The 25,397-nt window shown below is 53.8% G+C and overlaps 2 protein-coding genes across 3 annotated transcripts in view; one reads left to right on the top strand and one right to left on the bottom strand.

Annotated features, from left to right (window-relative positions):
• Positions 1 to 15,194, bottom strand: part of SSH1 (slingshot protein phosphatase 1) — a 34,196-nt gene extending 19,002 nt beyond the window's left edge. Inside the window, exons 1-2 of one of the 2 annotated variants that reach the window (XM_032127924.1) lie at positions 15,081 to 15,194; positions 10,549 to 10,589 (exon numbers count right to left, since the gene is read on the bottom strand). In XM_032127924.1, coding sequence (XP_031983815.1) covers positions 10,549 to 10,589; positions 15,081 to 15,146 — 107 coding nt within the window. In that variant the 5' untranslated portion in view covers positions 15,147 to 15,194. Of the gene's footprint in view, positions 1 to 161; positions 459 to 10,548; positions 10,590 to 15,080 lie in introns of those variants that run through there. The other variant, XM_032127925.1, reaches the window with a different exon arrangement.
• An 850-nt stretch (positions 15,195 to 16,044) lies between these two features.
• On the top strand, positions 16,045 to 24,452 carry DAO (D-amino acid oxidase). The gene is made up of 11 exons (XM_032128198.1): positions 16,045 to 16,169; positions 17,268 to 17,520; positions 17,642 to 17,756; positions 18,074 to 18,150; positions 18,550 to 18,615; positions 18,970 to 19,024; positions 19,466 to 19,570; positions 20,045 to 20,127; positions 21,596 to 21,713; positions 22,231 to 22,329; positions 22,665 to 24,452. The coding sequence occupies exons 2-11, from the start codon at positions 17,327 to 17,329 to the stop codon at positions 22,797 to 22,799; spliced, it is 1,047 nt and encodes a 348-aa protein (XP_031984089.1). The 5' UTR covers positions 16,045 to 16,169; positions 17,268 to 17,326; the 3' UTR covers positions 22,800 to 24,452.
• The last annotated feature ends 945 nt before the right edge of the window (positions 24,453 to 25,397 follow it).

The raw sequence follows: 25,397 nt of genomic DNA, 5'->3' as shown, positions 1-25,397 counted from the left end.
TCCTGCAATTCTAGTAAACAATTAAAACTCCGAGCTTTTTTTTAAAAAACCCCTCTCCTAAAGAACACCCAAATCCTGGCATGAAAAACGTCCCCAACCTCTGCCCCACAGCAGAGGTGACAGATGCCCCAAAGCAGCACAACCCAGTGGCTCATACATACTAATTCGGGCTGGTTTTCTCTGCACGGTGGCAGCATCGTGCTGGCCCCAGCGTCAGACAGAAGTCAGGGAATTCGAAAAGATTCATAATCAGCTGTAAAACTCACATCCTTTTGCTTCTAAACCCATAAAAAACCACCAGAAGGCAAAGAAAAGCTCGACCGTATTTTCTGTGCGAAGCAGAGGAATCGCGGCTGCTGATGCTCCCCGGGAACTGGATGGCTTTTAGGGAACACTGTGTCTTCCACTGATATCCTGGCTTGAAAAAGCACTTGTCCCAACACATCCTGATGAAAGAGGGCCATTCAAGAGGGGAAACAACCAGCTGAGGCTCGGCTAATCGTTTCCCTCCTCCAGACTTGTTTGTTTGTTTGCTTCCCCCCGCGTGCTCCGGAGGCTCCTATGAGCACCCACACAGCCCCTCGCTGTGGGAAGTCCATATTCCCTGGAGGGATGGGACTAGAGGAAAAGCATCCTATGGACTGATGCCTGTTCATTCCTTTACAGTTAAAGCAATGCTTTAATATAGATACAGGAAATTAAAATGGTCCTTCCCTCACTGTACAGCTCCCCTGCTGGATTTTCAGGCCATTCCCGAGTTCCTGAGCTCCTGCTGGACGAGGAGTCTCTCAGGTGCTTGGTGTATGTGTGTTAGGGGCTGGCTGGCACTGAATTCCCTGACGATTTGTTCCTTACAAACCCTAATTCTTTCTGCAGGCACACGCTGTAAGGCCACACTGGTCCCACCAGCCTGACCAGGGGCAGAAGGAGCTCTCTGTGCAGTTCTCATCCAGTTTTCAACCAGTTCGACTGGCACACACCACAGAAACCACCCAATTCCTGGATGCCCTTCCAGGAATCCCAAGCAGCAGAACTTCTCTACAAGGAGTCACTTCAGTCTCTTGAATAAACACAGAGCCCACGAGTTTTGTCACAGCCCCTGATGCTCCAGTACAGCTGCAGACCAGTTCTCCTCCCACCCCCTGACCTCAACTTACCAAACAGAGGGAATTATCACCCCAAGGGAGCAAAAAACCTACACTTGCAGCACCTGGGAAACGCCAGCAGTGTCAGGAGGAGGGTACAGACAGTGACAGTCCCTCCTGCCCCCAGGGGCTGGCAAGGAGAGGGTGCTCATGGCCACGGCCCGCTGAGAGCCGGCCCCAGAGGCTGTTGCTCCATCTGTTGGCTCCGTGCTGCTCAACTTGAAAAGGAAATATTTCTTCCCCTTTGGGAAAGCTCCAGAGGAGCGTGGCTGCAACACACATCAACCCCATTTCAAGTTGCTGAAGAACACAATAGGCAGCGCCTTCTCGGCGGTACAAACTGCCACCCCCCGGGGCCGGGAATGCCAGTAAGCAATCCCTTAAAAATACTGGATTTTGGGAAAAGAGACAGAGCTGCTCATGGTACTGGACAGCCAGAATGAGCTCCAGTCCCAGAACAGTTTTCCCCAGGCAGTTTGCTTTGCCATCGTGGCTCCAGCTGTGGGGTGTCCCAGGAGGAATCCTTGCATGCCTCGGGTGCTTGAGTTCCATGTTTTAATGGGGAATCTCATATAAGCCATAATCATCTTGCAGGACACAAGGAAACACTCTATTAATACATCTCACAGCTACAGAACTCATCTCAAAATAAAGATCCATACAGAGAAGTCAGGAGAGAGAAAAAACACTTTTCCTGGGAAGACCCAGGCAAGCCTGAGGTGAGTGAGCAGCCTCCTGCAATCAGGTCCTGGTTTAAGGAAGAAAAAAACCCCAAACCCCCACAAGAAAAGGAATATTCACTTCTCTCAAAATGGGTCATGATTTTACGAAGGCAAACATGGCAATGCCTCCCAGTTCCTCGGGTTTCATGGCATCTTCTACTCAAAACATTTCCAAACTGATAAGGTGAGGGAAAAACAGGCCTCCCGAGCACCACAGAATGGAACACACTTCCCTTTCCCATAGCCCAGTTGATAAGGAGGAAGAGAACTGATTTTTTTCCCCTTTTTTCTTCCCCCTGTTTGCTGCTTGATCTGGAACAAGCTTTGGCCACCTCAAGGCAACTGAGAAAGAACACAGAACAGCCCTGGAGAGAGGCCGAGTCAGCCCCGCCAGATGCTCCTGCAGCCCAATATTCCAGAGGGCGGATTTTAGGCAGGACACTGCTGCAGCGAGCAGAGGGGACTGGCATTGTCCCACAGCCACACCCAAACAGCAGCACAACCCAGGCTGGAAAGGAGCACATCAAACAGGAAGGAAGATACAGCGAGAGAAACAGGAAGAGTCGAGAGCAGCTGTGTGGCTCCTGCTCCCCAAGACAGCTGATGGTTAAGGCAGAGGCACTGCTTGCTTTGGCCTGATAGAGGCACATCTGATAACACTTCCTGACCACAAGAGGGGCCTTCGGAAGGGGCCTGAGCAACACAAAACAGCGCTGGAGGAAAAGGGACTTCAAAGCTACTCCTTTCCATGGTACTGCACAGCCCCAGGAACAGCCCCGGGGCTCCAGCAGCAGCAGCAGCAGCGAGTCCCTTCTCCCGCTTTTAATGACGTGTCCAAGTGGCCTTTGCTCCGTGTCACACAGGGATTAACGGCCACACAAGGGAATCACCTGGACAAACACAGGTGGGAATATCACCACAGCCATTCCAGCTTAACCTGACATGGAGCAGGGCTGCCATGGGAGGGATGAACAGTGAGCTCGCTCCCCATGGAGCAGCACCTGGAAAAGTCCACTTTCAACATGTGCAATGATGGTTTAGAACAAAGTGCTATTGCACACGTGTAGGATTTGTGATATGCTGACAAAACCTGTGGTCAGGACTGTGGGAGCCCAGCATGCCTGGCAAGGTGGTGAGAACTGCTCAAGACCACTTGAACTGAGGTGTTTTTGCTACCAGAAATGCAAGGCAGGAAAGCTCTTCCCATACCTGTGACTTCCATACCCAAAGTCATCATTCCCAGACATCCTGAGCTGAAGACAAGACACCCCCAGAAGAAAAGCAAAACGTGGGCTGCAGGTTCACAGGGAGAACATCTCTCCTTCTTCAGACACAGCCAGGGCATCTTCGTGCTGGGAAGGGGCCAGGCAGCAGCTCCAGCTGTGGGGGCTGTAAAGCCTCCCTGCAGGAGCAGACATCTCTCCCATCTATTTTGAAGGAAGTGAGATGTTGGGGAGATAGGAAAACTCAACACGCTTTGCTGTTCTCAGCAGAGCAGGGACCAGGGGGAGTGTGAGTGTGCATTGTTGGGCTCGGAGGCGTGGGGATCGTGGGCCACATCCCAGCAGGAATGCTGAGAGGGCTGCAGACACTGCAGGCCATTCACACACAAACACTCCTCTGGCACAAAGGACAAAAAGAGAAAAATGAAATCAATCATGAAGCCCACAAAAGCCAATTTCCCAACAGAAACAGACTGCTGATGATGTCCCTCCAGCTGCTCCTGGGATGCGTCGGGCTGGAGCAGTGATCAGCACGGATCCACACGGAGCCAAACCAGCTCAGCTGTGAGTATCCCACCCTGGGGGCAACCCCAGGATCCAGGCTGTGCCTGCAGACAACCCAGGAGCAGCTTGGATAAACCCTCCAAGAGAAAGGGCAGGAAGAGGGAAACAAACAAATTAGCAGGATCATTCCCCACTCCAGCAGACTTGCGCAAAGCAAATTGACAGAACTGCTCCCAAACAGCCAGGAATGAGAAAATTCTAGGAATCCCTAGTACTTGGATGGTGAAAAGCCAAATAAAATAAGAGATTGTTTCACAAGGAAAAAGAAATCCTTTCTGCTCATCCCATTAATCGCAGAGTTCAAAAAGGCACGGGGCTGATCCCGGCATCACCCAGCTACGCCACGGGCTTGGAACTCAGTCTGCATCCCGAGGAACATTTCTGAGATTCCCACTGAAACACGATGTCATCTTGGTGACAGTCCCTGTCTCAGGAGGCCAGGCCAGATCCTCTCCAAACCTCAGCCTGCACGAGCTGCTAGGAAAAGGAGCATTAACCCTACAGAGCCCCCAGCACTGGCATTCCTGGTGTGCACCCCTGACTGTCCCCAGCCTGCTGTGCCAACCCAGGGCCACCCTCCCTGCCATGGGGGCCGGGCAGAGCTGCTCCAAGCAGCAGCTCACATTTGTCTGGACTCATGGACTCGGAGGACAAGGCTTGGGAAAGCAGCAGCTGGCACAGGGGAAGAGCAAGAGGCACACACAGAGATCCCAGCATCAGCAACGCCATGGATTTCCCTGGTGGTCTGAGGGAAGCTGGCTATTCCCAAAACACCGGCTCCCTATGATTTCCTACAAGTCACTCTTCTGGATGTTGCCATGTTACTACCACAGCTGTTCCATGACCACAGGTAGGAGGAAGCCAGACCACAGAGCCATGTCCAAGCTGAAGGAGAGGTGGGACGATGCAGAGCCTCCGCCCGCGCTCCCGGCAGGAGCCGATCCCGCTCCCGTCCTCCACCCCAGCCAAGCTGTCAGCACATGGGCCCATCCTCCTGCATTCCTCCTGTCAGCCCATTGTTTTAATCCTTGGAACTATTTTATTAAGTCACCCCACTTCACCCACTCAGCAGTGTCTCCCAGAGACAGGCCAAAGAAACAAGTGGAAACTCTCCAACGGCACCACTGGAAAAGAAAAGGAAGGTGAATAACAGCTTGAAGGATTAAGGGAGCAGCTTCCAGGCGGTGTGAGCGAAGGTCAGCCAGGACACAGACAATGGCATCGGAAGCACGGCTGGGAATCTTGGTGGCACAGCAACCCAAAAACCAGCTGAGCTGCCGGGTTTCAGAACGGCTCCAAAAAAGGCAGCGGAGACCAGGGAGTACTTGACACTTTGGTAATGTGGAAAAACAAAATAAAATAAATCCAGGCGGATCACGCGGGGTAAGAGCAGAGTGAGAAAAGTTCTGGCTCAGCCCTGACACCTCAAGTGTCTAACTAGACCACAGCCTGCCTTCCCAGCCTCCTGAGGGTATATGGCCAGCACTCCCAAAATCAGGAGACTGCCAGGCAGGGGCAAAGCTCACTCGCAATGGAAAAGTGGTGGTAAAAACATCAGGATCATCCTTCTTTTCCCCCTCCACCCCAAAGGCATTTTTTCCAAGCAGGATGGTGTTGCAGAGGGAAGCAGACAGCTGGAGTTCAGGATGTTTTGCAGGGCTGGGAGGGAGATGCCCAGCCATGGGCAGCAGTCTCCACTGGGATGCGAATGTTGGACACGGTGGGATGTGACCATTTGGATGGCAGACAGGGCAAACAAGGAGCCTGGCAGCTTTCCGGGAAATCTGAACAGGACATTTTGTCCCATTCCCTACCTTTCTGGCTGACTTGGTCCCTGATATGAACATTTCCTTCACCAGTAGCTCTAGCAGCAAGGATTACTTCAAGAAACTAAAATTTTCAGAGAGGGAGGACAAGCTCTGCCGAGGAGAGTCCTGATCCCAGATAAACCTAAACAACTGATGGATGTGGTGTGCACCCTAATCTGTTTGAATCTGGGCTTATTTTTGTGCAGTGGTGAAGTGATTGTGCATCAGGGATTTAAATGCTGCAAAGGGATGTGTAAATGTTTGGGAAAAAACTCAGTGCTCTCAGGAAATAATCTCAACATTCTTCGTTAGAAGTAAAACCAGGCCTAGGAAGGTGTTCTGTCCATTCCCCATTCCAAAAACATCTTAGGAGCACTTGCCAGGCAGAGCACAGCTCTGATTTGTATGAGAAATCCCTGACTCACAGATCTTGGCACACCATTATCAAAGATTAAGATAATTTAAAATCAAGAGGCATTTGGAACCAAAATATTGTTCTGACCCAGCTCTAACACCTAAATAAACAGTGACCACACTGGCCTTTTACAGAAACAAGTGTTCAGTGCACAGCCAGCACCTCTGATAACAGGGCCTCGTGGTTTGGGTTCTGCTAAACTGCTGAGATTTCATGGAAGAAAAAAAAACCAAAAAGGTTTAGATACAATTCCAAAAGAATCTGATCATCACATCTTCGGATTGGCAGCTCTCCTGCTGTTGCTCTACCTACATCCAAGTAAACTCCTCCTATTGCTCAACTTCAAGTCAGCAACGGTTTCCTGGAAAGGCCAGATCTTAAATAAGTGTCAAATAAGTGAACGTTTCCTCAGCTCTGCGGCCTTTGAACATCCACACACAGCCCAGCACAAAACGCAAAGGCCTAATTATACCTTCCTGAGCTTCCAGGGCCACACCTCCGGGCTGAGAGCTCCCGAGGGCCGGGGGCTGGGCCGGTGCCTCCCCATTGTATGGAGCACGCTAAGGCAGGATGCTGCCACCGGCCAGGATGTGATTCAGCATCCTGTTTTGAACACTTCATGAAGTCAGCAACTTCTGCCCCGAGATCTCCCACCAGCTCCCCTGGACACAATCAATCTGCAGCCAGCAGGACTTGTCAAGGCTGTAATGAGCTGCTGTCCCCACAAATAAATCTTCAGGGCAGCTGCCCCCACGTTCCCCCCGCCCTGAGCGCCTCCCTGGCACCATGAACATGGCCATGAGTACGAGGTGTTCACTCAGTGCTGCTCCAGCAAAATCTGCTCCTAAATCCCCAAAGAAATTATGGATCAAGGTGTTAAGAGAGAATTTTGGTGCACTAAAATATAATACACATTAAATATATAAAATAGATACATATGTGATATAAGATATAATGGTGTCCTGTGGTGTGTGTCAGAGGGATGATCATGGAATCATTTAGGTTGGAAAACACTTCCAAGATTGAGTCCTACTGTTCCCACAGCACTGCCAAGGCCACCACTAAACCACGTCCCCAAGTGCCATATCCAGGCAGCTTTTCAATTCCTCCAGGGATGAGGACTCCACCACGGCCCTGAGCAGCCTGTTCCAATGCTTTACAACCCTTTCCAAGAAGGAATTTTTCCTGATATCCAATCTAAACCTGCTGTTGCTCTGTTAAGAGTTTGTCTGCAGCAATGACTCCTCCTGCTGATCACTGATCTGCAAATGTACACGAGCCCAACCCTGAAAACCTCTACCTCCCACAGCTGCTCTTGCCAGCTCTTAAAATTTGGTTTAGAGGTGCCAAACAAGAACAATTATTTCCATAACCATCTTCAGGCTTAATCAGAGCCTGGAGATACCCAACTTCCAGGCCCTTGCACAGTGGTTCAACCTCTATCTCCCGGCAGAAGGTGCCTGAAAACATTCACCCGGCTCTGCATTCAGGCTGTGACTGGAAAGCCAATAACGGCCAAGATTACAGAATGACTGGCTAAACAAACCTATTTATATTTGTAATTAAAACCAGTGATTATCTTGCTGTGTTTGCCAACCACATCTGAGAAACAGCCAACACTCACAGAGCGATTTGGGTTGTACAACATCTCCTCTGACTCGGTGTGACAGAGCCAGCACACGGCCAAGGCTGAGAATCCACTGGGTCGCACCAAAAAGGGGAAACTGCACATCCAGCCCTGTTGCTGGAGCAGGCAGCTGAGAAAGAGCTCGGCTCTGCCCTGCCTCCTCCTTGATAGCATCTCCTCGGAGTTTGCTAGGAGCTGGAGCAGCAGGATGTGGGGCTGAGATAAGGCCACGGGCACCGCACGCACGAGGCTCGCACGGAACTCGATCTCAGAGAACTTAAGGCTGTGCTCAGGTCTAGGCTAACACATCCTCCCATGAGCTTGGCCTAGCCCTGACAGCAGTTTTAGTAAGATTCGGGTGAGCTGTGGGTGTGCTGCACCCTTAGGAGAAAAAAGGGTTCAAGCCACAGCATCTCCCTGATGGTTATCCAGGAGGGAAAGTTTGAGTAGACACTGATAACACAGCTCAGATGTGCAGCTTCTGGCTGCACCAAGTCAAACGGGGCTCTCACATCTCTCTGTGCCCTTACTTTCCTTCTGCTCTGAGACTTTATCCTCAGGGAGAAACACAGACTCCAGGCTGCCTGGTGGGAACAGTGTGGATGTTACATTGTTGAAGCTTCCACAAAATTTTTGGTAACAGAGAAAAAGATGACTTGAAGCAGATTAATGTCTAAGAAAATGCAGATAGCAGCAATATCTCTGAAAGCAAAGCTGAACCTAGAGCGTGTCCCCGTGGTTTTTGCTGGGATAGAAACTGTTCCAGGGAGAAAGAAAAGCATTTTGGAATGACAGAAACCACAAGGAAGGACGACCAGGGAGCAGCAAGACGTAGCTGGGTGCAACACGATGATACAGATCTGTTACTTCAAGAAAACAATCAGACGGAACCAAAGTCATGGAACCAGAGTCATGGAACCAGATCCAACTACGCAACAGCAAATGAAAATCCTGGAATGTTTTGGAATGAACAAAAAAAAATTTGTTCACCAGGCAGATGAATACATGATGTCATAAATGTGGACTAGCACAGCCACCCTGTATTGATGAAACACAGCCTGAGCTGGCAGCACGTTGGGGACAGGTTTCCAACAATCCTTCCTTTTCCCTAACCATTAGATCGCCAAGGTCTGCAGAGCCAGGAGCTGGACTGCTGACCCCTGTGCCCAGGGCACGTGTGACAAAGCCCAGCTGTCACCAAGGCTAGACCAGGATCGAACCGAGGCACAAACAGCAGCACAGGCCACCCTGCAGGGATTTTTCAGAAGAGAAGCAGCACAATGAAGTTGAACAATTCTGCCACCCCCTGGGCACCGGGCAGAGTCTCAGCGGATTGCTCCCGAGCAGGGAAGGGGACAGCAGTCAGTGGGAACGGGACAGGATCGACCCACAAACGAACAGGAGCTTCATTTATCATCTGTGTTGTGTCTACACATTTCCTGCAGCTCTTGGCAGTGTTTCCCCCTGAGGACAGCAGAGGCTGTGCACAAGAGCCATCTGATTCTCGAGGTCTGTCTGGCTATTTAATTACCAGATTCTTATCCTGACAATCGTATACGGAAGAGCAGCCCCAGGAGACTGAAGGACGGAGGAAGCTTATGGGATCTCAGTGTTCAACGTCAGTGCTGCAGCATTTTTCAACAGCCAGGAGAAAAGCATCAGCCTTTAAGCCTGGTCTAAGTGCATCTACACTCCTGGTAGCCTTGGTCAGTGGTGGATGTACATGCCCAGCTTGCAAAGAGGCCAGACAGACCAAAGGTGGCCACAAATCCAAGGATCTCCCCAGGATTTATTTGCACAGTGAGAACATTTGCAGTGAAGAGGATAAAGCTGGATTTTGTCTCTCAGCACAGAACTGTATATCCAAAAGAGGAAGCTGCCATCCTGCTTGGTTGCAGGTTACTGTTTAATACAACATGGGGAAAAGCACAAGAATTAGGGTTCAGCAGGTTCCTGCTGGGGCCCTGCATTGTACAAGGAGCAGAACTGGGAATCCTGAATTTTGATTGAATCAATACAAAAATCATTCTCCACAAGGTCAGCTCTCAAATGGCCTAACAGAGAGCCATGAAATGCCCATACACAGGAGAGCACACAGAGCAGACACAGCACTTCTGTCTGCACCCCATGTGTGCGCAGACAGGACAGCTATGGAATTCCAGGCTTCCCAGGTGGGCTGCAGCCAGGAGACACCATCCCAGAACACAGAAACAAAAAAGTCCAACAATTTCCTACTCTGTCCATGAGCAGCCCTGCCTTCTGGTCTCTGACTTCACTTGCAGGGCAAACACAGTCTCAGCAGCAGCATGAGTGGCTTTGCTTTTCCTGAACTCAGGACAACAAAAGCAGGAAGGAGTGACAAGGAGAAGAGACTGACTGCTGAACCACTGTTGTGCCTTTACACTGCTCTCTTGGGCTGTGGTTTACAGGTTAGAGGGTAAGAGCTGCCTATAAGAGCCAGGCTTAGAGTGAGCCATCCAGAGCATTACTCAGACCCCATGAGCCAGGGCCCCAGCACATGAGCTTGTGTCACCACTTTGGATCTGCACAGTGTCAGCAAGAGGAGCCCCTCCTCTAGCAGGACAGCTCAGCCCTTTCTTCCCCTCACACGAACACAGTGGCTCTGCACAACCCCAAGGAGGCAAATTCCTGACACTCAATACCCAGGAATGAGCAGAGCTCTCCCCTCCCCAGCCTGGGAGCAGAGCCCCCTTCCCAAGCGGAGCCCCAGCCTCAGGGAGCAGCAGTAGAGCCAGAGATGCTGTGATAACATTAAAGTGCTGTGGCCAGAGCTGACCAGCAATTTTCCAGTGTCTTCCCACCAGGGGAAAAAGGATCACAAGCTCTCTTTTATGCTTTCAGCTCGTTAAACGCTCATCTCAAAACTGATGAGGGAGAGAGCATTCCCAGGTTCAGCTCTCTGCAGACCATGCCATCCCCTCCAGGCAAGGCACAGGCTCGGGGATCTCTGTGGGATCAGGACTTGGATGCTTGGCAGACAACAACAGTGGAAACGATGCTTAGAGCCCAAAAGCTCTGCTTACCTCACATTTAGTCTACGCTCTTCATCACTGCCGACCTCCGCCTGAGGGGAGAAAAGGATACAACAGAAAGTTACGTGTTTGTTGTTTCCACATTACACCTTTAAAGAAAATCCCTGCTCCAACAGGCTGTGAGGGGCTGTTTTCTGCGGGGTTTTTCTTCCTGGTGCCAGGGATAAGCGAGCCTCCCTAGTCCTGTATGCCACCAGCACCCGGCGCCGGGTGACAAAGGGGCTCATGGGGATTTTAAAGCTATTAGGTCCTAATCCTGCAAGCTGGTCCTGGAGTGCAGAGCGCTTTGAAGAGCGCCAACCCCGACGTCACCGCAGCGCACACCTTGCTCCCACTGCACACACACGTGAGGGCAGCAGCTGGCAGCCACGGCTGGGCACAAATAACTGGGATTTGGGGTGTCCCAAGCACGAGGACACAGCCAAAAGTGCTCCCTGGGACTGTCCCAGCTCCAGCACCTGATGTGCAGCTCCAGGGCTCACACCAGCAGGCCAAGGAGGCCACCTCCACCTGGATGCTGGCACACGTGTCCCCAGGCTAGGACAATGCCCACTGCCTTGCATGCCCTCTGCCTGCTGCCTTCCTGGGGAACACACTGCTTTGGTGGCAGGCATGGATTAAAATGGGCACTTTTGCACCAGGCACTGGTGGAAAGTCCCCCAGAAGCAAATCCGGCTGCTCAGGTGACACTACACTTTATTTATTCTCCTCAAAAGAGAAGTGTGACCTCAGTCTGCTGCCAAAACCAAGCATTTTCACAGCCGTGCTTTCCAGCCATCCCCTTCAACTGCCCTATTAGCTTCTAGACAAAACTCCTTACTAAAGAAAAGCAGAGTTGGGGCTAATTGCATCCAGAGCTGACCAAAAAAGACCCCAAAACAACAGGCGCTAGGATAGTTCTGTTTTGGTCCTGTGTGAGTACACAAAGGAGAAAGGGCTGGGAGCATCCCCTTGGAGGGCAGGGCTGTGCTGGGGAGAAAGTTTGGGCCCAAGAAGTAAAGCAGGGACCTTACAGGAAATCCTTCACACTCACAACACAAAGCTGGAGGGACACGAACCTTGAAAGAATCAGGCTCCATCAGGGCTGACACTTGGGGAACATCCTGGTATTTCCTACAGCATTGCTCAGAACCCACATCAAATAAGGGTCCCCGTAAGAGTTACTTGTTTCCAGGTGGTTTTGTACAAGTTAAAAATAAGCAAATTATATAATTTCAAATGTTCAAGACTGGAGCTTTGTGTGGGGGGGGCACCTGGATTGCTCCCCACCCTCTCAAGTGAGGACTTGGGAGGCTAGAGGGCACAGGAGCTGCTCCGCTGACAATCTGTGAGAACCAAGTAAAGCCAGGGAAAAAAATATCCTGCAAACGCAACAGCAGAGGCCGGATATTGGAACTGTGGCCATTGGGAAGAAGGGAGATGCACAAGGCTGTCCCGACTGACCCAGCAGAGGGTGAGGAGCATACCACGGCTATTTTTAGTCTGTTTACAGTGCAGAGCTGGGCTGCAGGCAGGGCCCCAGAACACCCCGAGTCCCAGTGCCCCCACTGGCAGATGCCCCAGCCCTGGGAAGGTCTGGCAGGTTTGGGACCTTTGCAGGGTCACCCTCCTGTTTGTTTGGGGCTATCACGTAGCAACAAGGGGGAGAAAAACTTTCTTCCTTTTTAAACAAATGTGACTGCGAGGGTGATGACTCTTGGATGTCGTCAGCTAGGGCTCAGCAGCAGGGCTGGGCCTGAAGCTGCTGTGGGCTTCTCTCCTGCAGGAGCTGAGCTGTTCCCATAGCCAACTTTTCCTGTATTTTCTACTAAAAACTGCAGGAAAACCAAAGCAAGGCTGCAGCAAGGCTGCCACACTGAGCCTTGTCCTGCTCAGAGCACCCCTTGGAGCTGGCAGGGTTTGGGGTGCACCACACACTGTGGAGATGCCGTGGACCTGCAGCTGCTCATCCCACCACGGCCGGACCCCACCAGCCACTGCCACGTCCCTCCCTGGGGTCTGTGCTGAGTGTGGCCACACTGAAGGGCCACAGGGAGTGGGAGGTGTGTGGAAGGGAGGTGCACAAGCAGGGAAGGTTTGCAAGTGCGTGTGAACCACTCTCTCCTACGAATTTATGGCACACTATGGCAAGGCAGCAGCAAAACTCTTGCAGGCAGCAGCATCCATTTTATAAATTCCTTTGGGCTCGTGAGTTAGGAGAGGCCACAGCAGCACAGTCGCAATTAGCAAGGATGTGTGGTCATCATTTCCCATTAAAATATCTTCTAGTAATTATTCACATCTGCTAAAAGCCCCAGTGAGCCCTGATTTTCCTTGCAGGAAAGACCCTAAAAGAACAGGAGCAGGCAGGCACTTTTTGACAGGATTTTTCTTTAACTTGGCAAAAACAACATGCTGAATCTGGAAAAAGAATCTGGAAATCATAATTTTATGGTATTTCATGCCAGAAGAGACCATTCTAGCAGGACTCAGTGTCTTCCTCTGGGAGCCACCACAGCACACCTGAGCTGTGGGTGCTGGTGGCAGAAGTGCCCTGCCATGGACAACACCTGGCAGCAAATGTGGGGCAGCTTTTTTGGGAGGAATTTTATGGTCACCCCCCAGAAAATACAATCACCAGCAGCAGCTCTGACACAAAGCAATGCCTAAGACAGATGTACATGGCAAGACTGCTTTGACTCCAGTCTAATTCCACTGCCTGCTCCACAGTTACAGCTCATTTTCATCTCTCTAGATTGGGTGGCCACTAGGTCTTGTTTAAGACCCTGTCTAAACCAGATCCCACAAAATTCCTTCTGAAAACTCCTTCCAAAAGTGCAAGTCCCATCTCCAAGCTCCTCAATGAGCACAGCGTGGCCCAAACTGGGTCCCTGCAGCCAGGGACCCCCTGCAGCCCCTGGGGCAAGGGAGAACCTGGGAGCTTTGTGGCTCCCGCCTCCTGCTCCCACCTCAGACCAGCTAATCGGGGGAGTCACAGGGACGTGACAGGTGACAAATAGGATTGTTTACCTGGCAGGAGTGGGGACAGAGCGAAGCCAAGGGCAGTGAGCATCAAAGGAAAGAAGTGTGGGGGGAGAGGGATGCATGGGGAGGATGTGCAGAGAAATACCAGGCCTGTCTTTGAGGGTCACAGCAGAAATGGGTTAGGAGGGAAAAAGGCAAGAAGAAAGAGAAACTGGAGGTGCAGCTGTGTTTGGATGGTGTGGGGGAGCTGTGGGGGAGGAAGCAGAAGCCCAAGGCCAGGCAGAGGCAGGAGAGGGCATTTTTGGGGCACAAGAGGGGAGGGGGTGTGCAGCAGAGCTGGGACATGCAGAATGCTGTGCCAGCAGGACACAGATATACAGATGGCACCATGGGGCAGGTGAAGTGGCAGGTACAGGTCCCTGGAGCAGCAGAGCTGGGAGAAGGAGAGGGCAGCAGCATGATGCCACTCTGTGCCACAGCAAGGAGTGGCACAGGTATGGGGTGGAGCAGGATGGGAGCTGCTCCCACAGATCTGACAATGGTCACCTTGGGGAAGGGCTGGCAGGAGCTCCCTGAGGGGCAGGAGCTGCAGCAGATGTGGGGAAAGGTGGTGCTATGGCAGGGACAGAGGGATAACACAGGGCAAAGCAGAGCATCCCTGGGGCAGGAGGTGGTGGCAGCTCTGGGATGCCAAGGAGGGACAAGGTCCAGGGCCAGCATAGCTGCTCCATGAAGACAGGCCCAGCACTCTGCCCAGAGATTTACCTGGCAAGAGGGAGGTGAAGCAGGCTGCCCCACGGTTTAGGGAGCTCAGGCTAATGCCAGGGTTGCAATGGGGGACAGCCACGGGAGAATGGGGCTGTGGGGGGGAGGGACGGCAGGACAGACCCAGGCCTCGCTCAGCCTGGCAGCACCAAAAGGCTGGGGCTGGGCAGCACCGAGGGCTACGAGAGGAAGGGGCTGGGATGGCTGGGGGCTGTGAGGGGCTGAGCTGGGCCAGGCAGTGGCGGGGGTTGTAAGGCTCAGGGCCATGGGGGCTGTAATGGGAGGAAGGCTGGGGGTAAGTGGCTATGGGGGACCAGGGGGCTGTAGGGCTGAGAGCCATGAGGGACCAGCACCTGTGAAAGGGATGAAACCAGGGGCTGGGGGGACTCTGAGGGGCCGAGCTGGGGCCAGGGGGCTGTCGGAAGTTAAGGCCATGGGGACTGCGAGGGGATGAAGACAGGAGGCAAGTGGCTACGGAGGGCCAGGAGGCCGCGAGAGGGTGGAGCCAGGGGCTGGAGGGGGAAAGCTGTGAAGGGCCAGAGCCGTGAGGCCGGGACCATGAGGGACCTGGGTCTGTGAGGGTAATGAAGCCAGGGCCTGGAGGATATCGGGGGGACCATGAGGGACCTGGGTCTGTGGAGGTGACGAAACCAGAAGCTTTGGGATACAGGGTACCGGGTGGGACTGTGAGGGCCCTGTCACCCCGCCCTTCCCCGCTCCCCATCCGCCGCCGCCGCCCCCGGGGCCCACTCTCCCCTTCCCTCTCCATCCCTGCCCATCCCGTCGCCGCTCACCTCGCTCGTGCTGGCCGAGGAGGCGGCGCTGGGGGTCGGCGAGCGCTGCAGGGTGACCAGCGCCATGGCTGCGGCTGCGGGGCCGCGGCCGCCTCCCCCTCACGCCGGGAAGGGGCGGGGCCGGGCCGGGGCCGGGGCGGGGCCGGGGATGGAAGGGGCGGGGTCCGCTCGGTGGGCGGGGCCTGTTGGGATGGAAGGGGCCTCCGGGCCCATCCCGCCCCCAAATCCCGCCCCCAAATCCCGCCCCGTCCCACCCCAACGTCTCATTCCATGGGCAGGGACACCTTCCACTATCCCCGGTTGCTCCAAACCCCGTCCGACCTGGCCTTGGATACGTCCAGGGATGGGGCAGCCACAGATTCTCTGGGCAACCTGTGCCAGGGCCTCCCCACCCTCACAGGAAGGAATTTCTTCCCAGTATCTCATCTAACCCTGCTCTGTGGCAGTAGGAAGCCATTCCCCCTTGTCCTGGCACTCCAGGCCCTTGTAAATAGTCACTCTCCATTTTTCCATCAGGCTGTCTTCAGATACTGGAAAGCCACAGTTAGGTCCCTCTGAAGCCTTCTCTTTTCCAGGCTGAACAATCCCAATTCCCTCAGCCTCTCTTCCTACCCAAAAACTGAGCCAGAAACACCCAATTTTTCCAGATGCCACAGGAATCTTGTGTTCAAGAAGTAACTGGATGTGGCATTAGTGCTCAGGTCTAGTTGACAAGATGGTGATCAGTCAAAGGTTGATCTCAGTGATTTTTCCAACTGAAATGATTCTGCAAATCCAGGCGTTGGGAAGTCATAAAATCATGGACATTGGAAAAGACCTCCAAGACCATGCCCACTAAACACATCCCTGTGTCCTGGTCTGCCAGTGGTCACCATGGAGACGAGTGTCAGGGATGGCGTTTTGCCACCGATGGTGGTGACCCTGTGCCAGCGGCACCACGTGGGAACTCCACCTCCCTGGGACCAGAGCAGACTTTGGCCCTGCTCTCCTGAACACTCAGACCTTGCCCTGCTGGGCTGTAAAACAACTCTGACTCTGTGAAGCCTTTGGACACGGCAGTGCCTGCTCCGGGGACCCTGCACTCTGCAGGTAACTGATGAAACGTGTATTTTCTTTATTTTTTGGTGGATCCTTAGCTGGTGCTGCAGGGGCAGCCGGGGTGACTCCCTGTCCCAGGTGGAGGAGGTGACCTTGGTTCCTGTGGGTTATAAAACCACGGCAGATGGGAAGCAGCTCCTGCTGCGCCGTTCCGATGATTCGTCCCTCCATCCTGGCAAATGTCAGTCCTGCTGTTATCACAGCAGAGATGCTGGACTTCACCTTGTCCAAAAAAACCCTGTGAGCTGGAATTTATTCCTGCTCTGAAAACCAGCCAAGGATCTGCACCCCCCAGCCGTTCCCCCAACTGGTCTTTGTCCGCTCCCTGCACAGGCAGTGACCACGAGCTTTTCCAAGGCAGGAAAGCGCTGTCAACAGGGAATCAGAGGATGGAGAGGGGCTGCAGCCCCTCTTGGCAGCTGGAATTTACCCACAGCCATTCTCCTAGCCCTGCCCGGAAGGGTTTGGGGTGGTGGCACAGCCACCCTCTCGTGCAGCCCCGAGGGTGACAATGGTATGAGGATCCAACCTTGCACTCATCACCCCTGGCATTGCTGCCCGGAAAATGCCTGCTGATTCCCATCTGGTTTATCCATGCTCACCTCTTGCCTCCAGCCTGTGCCAGTGGCTGGGTAGGATTGTGAGCAGGTCAGAGTGGGTTTGGGTCACTGGGAATGGAGGGTTCATGGTGTCCCTCAGGAGATGGAGCTGTGGTGGGTGCTTCAGCATCTCCCTGGCTGCTCAGCCCGTGGCTGGTGGGAGGCAGAGGAGGATCCCAAGGCTGTGCCACCCTGTCCCGGGGCACGGCACACCTGGAGCTCCTTGTGCCACGTGAGGAGTGCAGCTGTGGCAGCTGAGCTGCAGCTCTTCTGCTGGCACAGCCAGGGATGGAGACACATTCCCCAGCCACTGTGAGGAACCACAACCACCCCTCCATGCTTCCAGTGACTGGTCAGAGCTTGAGCAGGACCTGGGAAGCTTTATAAGGAATGCATGCAGACGCACCATGGGGACCTCAGCCCTTCCCTGCTGCTCCAGCAGTGGAGCTGAGGCTCCTGCAGGAGCTGATGTTCCCCCTGATGTTCCCAGCTTGTCCAGCAGCCCCAGCACTGCCCTTGGAGCCCTCCTCCCCTCCAGGAGCCGGAGCCATGCGCGTGGCCATCATCGGAGCCGGGGTGATTGGGCTCTCCAGCGCCCTGTGCATCCATGAGCAGTTCCACAGCCTGGTGCCTTCCCTGGAGCTGGAGGTCTATGCTGACCACTTCACCCCCCACACCACCAGCGACGGGGCGGCCGGGCTGTGGCAGCCCTACCTGAGTGACCATGGCAACCTGCAGGAGACGTAAGGCAGGAGGAGGAGGAGGAGGAGGATGGTGCTGTGTCCCTCTCTGTGTGTCCCATGAGCTGTCCTGGCACAGCTCCATGGGGCTGGCAGAGCCACCACTCTCCCATTCTCATCACAGGCTCTGGAATAAAGAGACGTTCGATTACCTCCTCGGGCACCTGCACTCCCCAGCAGCCAAGGAAATGGGACTTTTCCTCATTTCTGGCTACAACCTGTTCACAGAGCCGGTGGCGGTAAGCAGCAGGGCACAGCCAGGGCTGGGAAGGGCTCCAGCTCAGTCTGGGGTGGGCAGGGCTGTGCTTCTTCCCTGCCAGTGCTTCCACATTTCCAAGTTTGCCTCGTGACAGTGCCTGGGACACAGCGTTTTCTGTGCTTCCGAGGCAATACTGGTGTGAGGAAGGGCTGAGCCCTCTGAGGGTGGGAGGGACAGAGCCCCTGCACATCCACCCGTGTCCCTCTAGGATGGGCTGTGTCCCGTGATCCCCCCACCACTTCTGTCCCACAGTGATCCCGGTTCATTCATAATCTCAGAACTCTTTCCCTGCTGTAGGACCCATCCTGGAAGAACATTGTCCTGGGATTCAGGAACCTGACACCAAAAGAACTCGAACTCTTCCCTGGTTACAGGTATTTTTCAGTCTGTTTTCTGGAGACTCAGGTAGGACAGTCCTGGATACCTCCTGGGTACATCCCTAGCATGGGGCAGTGGGACAAGGAACTGCAGGCACAGAAATTTCCTCACTTCTTAACAGCTACTTCCTTTAAAATAAGTAGGAAACAGCTCAAAGGGCCAAAAAAGCAGCAGCCCAGCACAGAAACCATTCCAGCTCCTCTCTTACCTCACCAAAGTGGGGGAGGAAAACCAGCAGAAGGCGTCTTATGCTGGAAAAAGGGGGGGAAATCATGCACTCATTGTGTGAGGAGGATCCCACAGGGAATTGGGGTCCCAGATACGCAGTGGCTCTCGGGAATGTTGGGGCAGGAGGCTCCTGTAGGTCCTCACAGCTTCCTCTCCTCCTGTTTCAGCCATGGCTGGTTCAACACGGCGCTGATGCTGGAGGGCAGGAGTTACCTGCCCTGGCTCACCAACAGGTGAGTGCTGCTGCTCCTGATTCCACCTCTGGCTGCAGGTGTGGATTTTCATCCTGCACACCAGGATAGGGGAGGCAGAGATGCATCCCTGGGAAGCAGGGAAGAGGGTCTGGAATTCCTGCTCATTGCCCCAGCGGGGTATCAGTTTCCCCACTTTAACAGTGAGCCCAGGAGTGGATTTTTGCATGACAAAAATGAAGGTAATGGGATACTTGGAGCTGCATCCAAGTGCTTTTGTCTTTGGAAGAATTTGGGGCTTGATTTTATTCCTGTAGTTTCTAAAGCTGAGCAGGTGTCCTGGTATTGAACATTCGCTTTTAATTTGCCAGTAACAAATGAACTTGTGCTTCCCAGGCTGACGCAGAGGGGAGTGAAGTTTTTCCATAAGAAGGTTGAGTCTTTCCAGGAGGTGAGTGGGGATGTGGAGCCAGGGCAGAGGGCACAGCCCCATCCCAGAGTGGAGAAGCAGCATCCAGCAGGCAGGTGCTGCTCTGGGATATTCCTTGGCATGAGTGATGGGCCAAGGGACAGCAGCAAGGCTATGGCAAGATCCGGGAAATAAATTCTATCAGGAAAGATAAAAGGTCTTGGGCATTGAGGGACGGTTGATGGAGGATGGGGTAGAGCAGTTATCCAGCATGGATTGGCAGCTTTCCCTGGAATGGCTTGGTGGCACACATGGGGTGTCAGCAGGAGCTGGCTGGGGAAGCTGTGTCCTGGATCTGGCCCCTCCGGTTTATCCATTTCCTGACGGTTGGAAAGAGCACTTGGCTGATTTGGAAGCAGGAATGTTGTGCCTCTGTGGCAGCATCCCCACGTGCTGCTCCCAGCCGTGTCCCTCTCTCCTCAGCTGTTTTCCCAGGGTGTGGATGTGGTGCTGAACTGCAGCGGGATGCGTGCGGGGGACCTGCAGCCCGACCCGGAGCTGCAGCCCGGCCGGGGCCAGATCATCAAGGTGAGCTGGGGCAGGCCTGGGGGCTTTCCAAAAACCCATCTGTTACCATGAGGAGTGGGAAAAACCATGGGCTTGTGGCTGCACTCACACTGGGATCAGGTCCTGATTCCCAGCAAACACTGCTCATGTGAAACCAACCAGGATCCCATTCCCGGTTCAGCTGTGGGAACACCCTCAGTCTCCAGACTGTTTCTCCATAGGGTGAGGACTGGGGGAGGTCAGAGGCACAATGCTGGCAATAAAAAGACATAAAATCTTTGGGACAAGAGGATGATTATTTGGGGAAACACAGATTCAGGCGAGTAGGAAGCTGCTCTCTACCTGCACTCCTGTCTTCTTCTCTTCCTAGAGAAGAGAGCACAGGGAACACAGAGCTCAGGGAGGGTCCCACATCCGGACCCCCGTGTCCCTCCCACTGCCCCCTAAGCCTGGCACCCACTCTCCAGCTCTGACTTCCTCCCCTTTACCTCCCAGGTCCTGGCCCCATGGGTGAAGCATTTCATCATCACTCACAACTTGAAATCCGGGATCTACAACTCGCCCTACATCATCCCAGGGTAGGTGACAGAGGCCGAGGCAGGGCTGGCTGCCGCTGGTGACATTCCTCTGTCAGTGTCCCCAAAGCCCTGGCTGGGACAGGCTCCTGCTGCTGCCTGCCAGGCCTGGCTTCATCCCTGGTGCTTTCCTTGGCTGTGTGGGAGGAGAGCAGAAGGATGTGGGCAGCAAAGTGAGGGAGCTCCTGGTCAGTACAGAGAGCATCCTGCACCCTGGGGCTTCCATGTCCTGTCCTTTTCCAAGGACCAAATCCCACCAAAGCAAACTCAGTCCTGGCCAAGTCCCCAGACAACCAAACACTGACAGTGGAGTGGATGTTTTGGGGGAGATCTTTTATTTTCACATTTATAGCCATTGTTATTATCAATGGTGTGGACCAAACTGTGCTGCAGCAGCTCAGGGTGGGGAAAGGCACTGCTGATCCATGTTCCCATAAAAACAGGGCAGGAATTCTTTTACTTTAACAAAACCACCCTGGGAAAGCTCAGCCTTCCCCTCACTGTCCCCTGAGCTGCTGGTGAGCCTGGGGGCATCCTGTTGGGTTTATCATAGAACCATGGAATATCCTGAGCTGGAAGGGACCATAAGGATCGAGTCCAACTCCTGGCCCTGCTGTGGGATAAATAAATCCATCTGCTCTTCATCCCAGCTCTGCTTCCTCCTGAGGGCCTGCAGCCACCCTGCTCTGGCAATGGAGAGGGGGTCTTTAAGCTGGAATTTGAATGCTGCATCTCTGGCACTTGCTATTGTCCTAATATTTCAGGCTTAGGCAATAAGCCAGGATGTAAACAGGAGCTTTGCAGGCTCACAGCCCCTATTCTGAGTGATTCCCGGTCACAGTCCCAGCCACGGATGAATTCCTCTGCCTGTGCTTGTTTTAGCTCGAGCTGTCAGAGCTGGGCACCAGGCTGATCCCAAAGGAAGAGCTGGATCCAGTGCTCACATGGAGGACACCCCTTCCCTGCTGGAGAGCTCAGCCCTGGAGGGTCCCTCCTTTTGCTTTTGTGCTTCCCAACAATCAAGCAAGGTTTTGGAAGGGTCCAGCCAGTCCAGACCCCTCCAGGCCCCCCTCAGCCTTAACCTGCCTCTTGTCCTCTGTTAATCCACAGGAGTTTGAGGCAGCAGCAGCACCAATCTGTTCTGTGCTCCCCTCCGGAGCCATCCCATTCCTTCCAGCTCTTCCTGAGCCAGGCAGGAGCAGACCTGTTTGATAAGGATGGAATGATCTGTCTGCTTTGCCCAGACAAGGAAGGGCTGACAGGATTTAATGAGTGGCTTGCTCACGAGCAGACGTGCAGGCACTGCTCTCCGCCTGCTCCGTGTGGGAGTTTCTCCCACAGGGATATTTTGCAGGCTCAGGGTGCAGCAGGATCCAACACCACGCTCACACAGTGTCCCTCCATGTGGTGGCCCCCAGGGGACAGCTGGGGACAAGTCACCACCGTGTGTCTCCTTTGGCTCCCGGTGCAGGAGCGAGTTCACGGTCCTGGGAGGGATTTACCAGCACGGCAACTGGAGCGAGGAGAACAGCGCCAAGGATCACAAATCCATCTGGGACAGCTGCTGCCGGCTGCTCCCGACTCTCCAGGTGGGTAATCCGACTGCCAGCATGGGGCATGGGCAGCTGAGAGGCTCGGGCTGTGGGAATGGGCGCTGGGACAAACCACAGGACCTTGATGTTTCCATGAGTCGGGGTTCCCGTGTGTCCATCACAGACACCTGGGGCTCTTCCACCTGGCTGGGGCTGGCACTGAGACAAGGTTTGTAGGGATAATAGTCACTCATGTAGCTGCTAAAAAGTAGAAGCAGAGCTTTGGGAGGTTCCAGCCCTTTGGTTGTGGTGTCCCCACACCTCTAGAGAAGGGCTGTGTGGGGTGAGACTGGTTTGTGTCCACTCCCAGTGCTGCTGTTATTCCCTGGATTAGCAGGAAAGGTGGCGTGGCGCTTTTGTCTCAGCACTGTGATCCCAAATTGTTCTGCCTGGAGCTGCTGCAGGATGGGGAACCCCTTGTCCCCACTCATCTCAGGGCTCACCTGGTGCTGTGGGGTTTGGCTGGTGGGATTCCAAGGAATGCTGTGCAGCGCTGATGTGCTTTTGCTTGCAGAAGGCAAAGATCGTGGAGGAGTGGAGCGGCCTGAGACCAGCACGGCCCACGGTCCGCCTGGAGCGGGAGAGCATCCGCCTCGGGAATCTCCAGGCAGAGGTACCTGCACAGCCCCGGGGGTTGAGTGTAATTAATGACTGTGTTAATTGTGCCCGGGGCAGTGATAAACAAGCCCTCGCTGTCCCGTGATTGTCCCTCGCTCCATCTCCCCACCAACAGCAAGGGAGTCTTTGAGCCCAGGGATAAACATCAGAGATTCTGAAACAAATTATTGATGTGACTGCCCCATCCCTGGAAGTGCTCAGGAATCGGTTGGACAGGGCTTGGAGCAACCTGGGCAAGCAGGAGATGGCCCTGCCCGTGGCAGGAGGTGGGACAAGATGGGCTTTGAGGTTCCCCCCAACCCATCCTGGGATTCTGTGGTTCTCCCCCAGGTGATTCACAACTACGGCCACGGCGGGTTCGGGATCACCATCCACTGGGGCTGTGCCATGGCAGCAGCGCGGCTCTTTGGGAGCATCCTGCAGGAGAGGAAGCAGCGGGCCAGCCCTCCAGGGCCCCGCTTGTGAGCACCTGCTCCTCTGGAATATGTGACAAGAGTAGCTCAGGAATCACAGCAGAATGATGGGATCAACACAGGGATACACACACGGGCTGCTCCACCCTGCTCCAGCTCTGGCTCACAGCATCTCATTTCCAGGTTGCCGCCATTCTCCAGATGGCTCCGCTCCCTCCACAGCCTGCCTGGAGGAAGGGCTTTCAAATATGCACTAATTATCCATGGCAAAGTGCACCAAGTGCTGTCTGGGATCAGGCTGCAAAGGGCAGGCAGGGTTCAGCTGAACCCTGGACACTCCTGCAGTTCATCTGCACCAAGGGACGGGATCTGAAACGGAGCTGGGGACACCTGAGGTCTCTGCTGGCTGCTCCAACACCCAGTGTGTAATTAGATTTACAGGCTCCCCTCCAGGAGGCAAAAGCTCCTTAGTAGGAAGAAGCTCTGAGGCTCCCAGGGGAGTAGCAGCAGCTCTGGGAGCACGTGCCTGGGTTACACCAGTTTTCCTCACATTCCTGCCAGGACAAAGCTCGGGCCGCAGCACCTGGTTAGTGTAGCTGGCCCCAGACAGCAGCACTTGCCTAAAATGGCCTTTCCAAACGACTTTTTTAGCAACAAAAGCAACTTGTTCCAACCCCGTGGAACTTGCCAGACTCTATATATAGCAGAGAGCATAAGAAAATAGCTCTTCTTGTCCCTAAAACTCCCACGGGCTCCTCAGCTTTCCATTTCTCCCAGCCGTGGGACACAGCTCAGAGAGAGGGTCTGGCTGGGGAAGGGCTGTGCATCCCAGAGGAGGAGCAGGGCTTTTTGGGGTGTTCAGGGATGCTGTTGGGGCACTGTTCTGAAGATGCAGCCTGGCTGATTTTCCCATGCCATGTGCCTTCCCTGCTCTACAAAGCATCCCAGACAGGGATGGTCGGGAAGCCTCAATCCAAAGGCTGTTCTGAGCCCAGCACAGTGCCTGGCTCGCTCTCCTGTGTGGATAAGCCAAGTGTTCCTTACTCATCCGTGATGCAGCTCCTCTCTCCCCATGACTTCATGTGCCAGGAATAGCTCAGCAGCCTGGGCTGTGCTGCAGCCGCACCTCAGGAATGGGGGATGCCCGAGTGATCTCTGTGCTGTGCTTGGGGAAATTGGGAGCTGGACAGGGGAAACTGGGAGCCACTGCCATGCCCAATCTGTCCAAAGAATTCCCAACTTCCCTGGTAGCTCACCTGAGATGTTGCAGTCAGTGGGTAAGATCAGAAGAAGGGTTTGGAAAAGGAAAACAAGGGCTGGAGAAAATTCCCCACTGATTAATGCTGAATCTGTGATCCCACCTCAGGAGAAGCCATTGAGGGGAACTGGATCCCCTTGGTTTCACTTGTTCCAAATAGGAGACATTCCAGGAGCATGTTCTCCGCTGTAAAGCCAGCCCCACGTAGGTGATTTTGGGAAAATTCCGCTGGACAAGCAGGGATGTAGGAAATCATCGCACACCTGGCACCAAGCAGCTGATTGTTGTGATCTCAGAGCCTACAGGAGCCACTGCCCTGTGATCTCCCACGGCCCCTTGGCACACAGGAATGAGCAGATTTGTAATTTTATTTGCAGGTTAATTCTGTTTGTTTTCTAAAGGCCGCAATTTCATCGGTGTGACCAATAAAGGGAATATTCAAATCTCTGGTGCGTGATGCTTCTTCCTCTTAGTGATGGCACAGGAAGGGCCTCAAATGCTGATTCCATAGAAAAGTCCCAGCAGATCATCATTCCACGTCTCCACACACATTTTTCCTAAATATTTCATCCTGGAGGAGTAGGAGTCATCACCCCAGATTCTGAGCAGACCAGGGAACGTGGAATATCATCGTGTGAAGGTCTGTGGTTGCTGACAGTGCCCAGAGCATTAAGAACTCACAGAAATCACAGAATCATGGATTTGAGTGGGAAGGGACCTTAAAGCTCATCCAGTCCCACCCCCTGCCATGGGCAGGGACACCTTCCACTATCCCAGGGTGCTCCAAACCCTGTCCAACCTGGCCTTGGACACTTCCAGGAATGGGGCAGCCTCAGTTTCCCAAGGCAAACTCCCCACCGAGGGATTGAAGTTCACTCCTGAGGCCAGGGAGAGGTCAGGGAAGGGGGTCTGGGCAATTCCTGCAAGACCTTTGATGCACACAAAACACCACCTCCCATGTCCAGTGTCAGCACATTTTAGGAACTCCCAGTTCTCCACAAGGATCTCCTGTGACCCAGAACAAAGCTGGAAGCACATCAAGTACCAGGGAAGTGAGCAAACAGCAGCTCACTCCAGGAGCTTTTGGACAACAGTCTCAGGCACAGAGTGGGATTGTTGGGGTGTCTGTACAGGGCCAAGAGTTGGACTGGATGATCCCTGTGGGTCCCTTCCAGCTCAGGATATTCCATGATCATGAGAATGAGCTTTAGAAATGCCTGAGGGTGCCAAAAAGTAACCACGGAAGAAGGAATATTCCCCCCAGCATTGCTTCAGCCACACAAACCCTTCTAGTTCCCAAGTATTTCCATTCCCAGGAACAAGGCTCTGCATCCCAGGCTGGGAGAAGGAAGCTGGATGCACTCTGGGATGAGAACACCCTGCATTAGCATG

The sequence above is a fragment of the Corvus moneduloides genome, chromosome 18, assembly GCF_009650955.1.
Source record: "Corvus moneduloides isolate bCorMon1 chromosome 18, bCorMon1.pri, whole genome shotgun sequence".
NCBI lineage: Eukaryota > Metazoa > Chordata > Aves > Passeriformes > Corvidae > Corvus > Corvus moneduloides.
The sequence above is the reverse complement of the archived record's forward strand: the minus strand, read 5'-3'. Positions and strand labels throughout refer to the sequence as shown.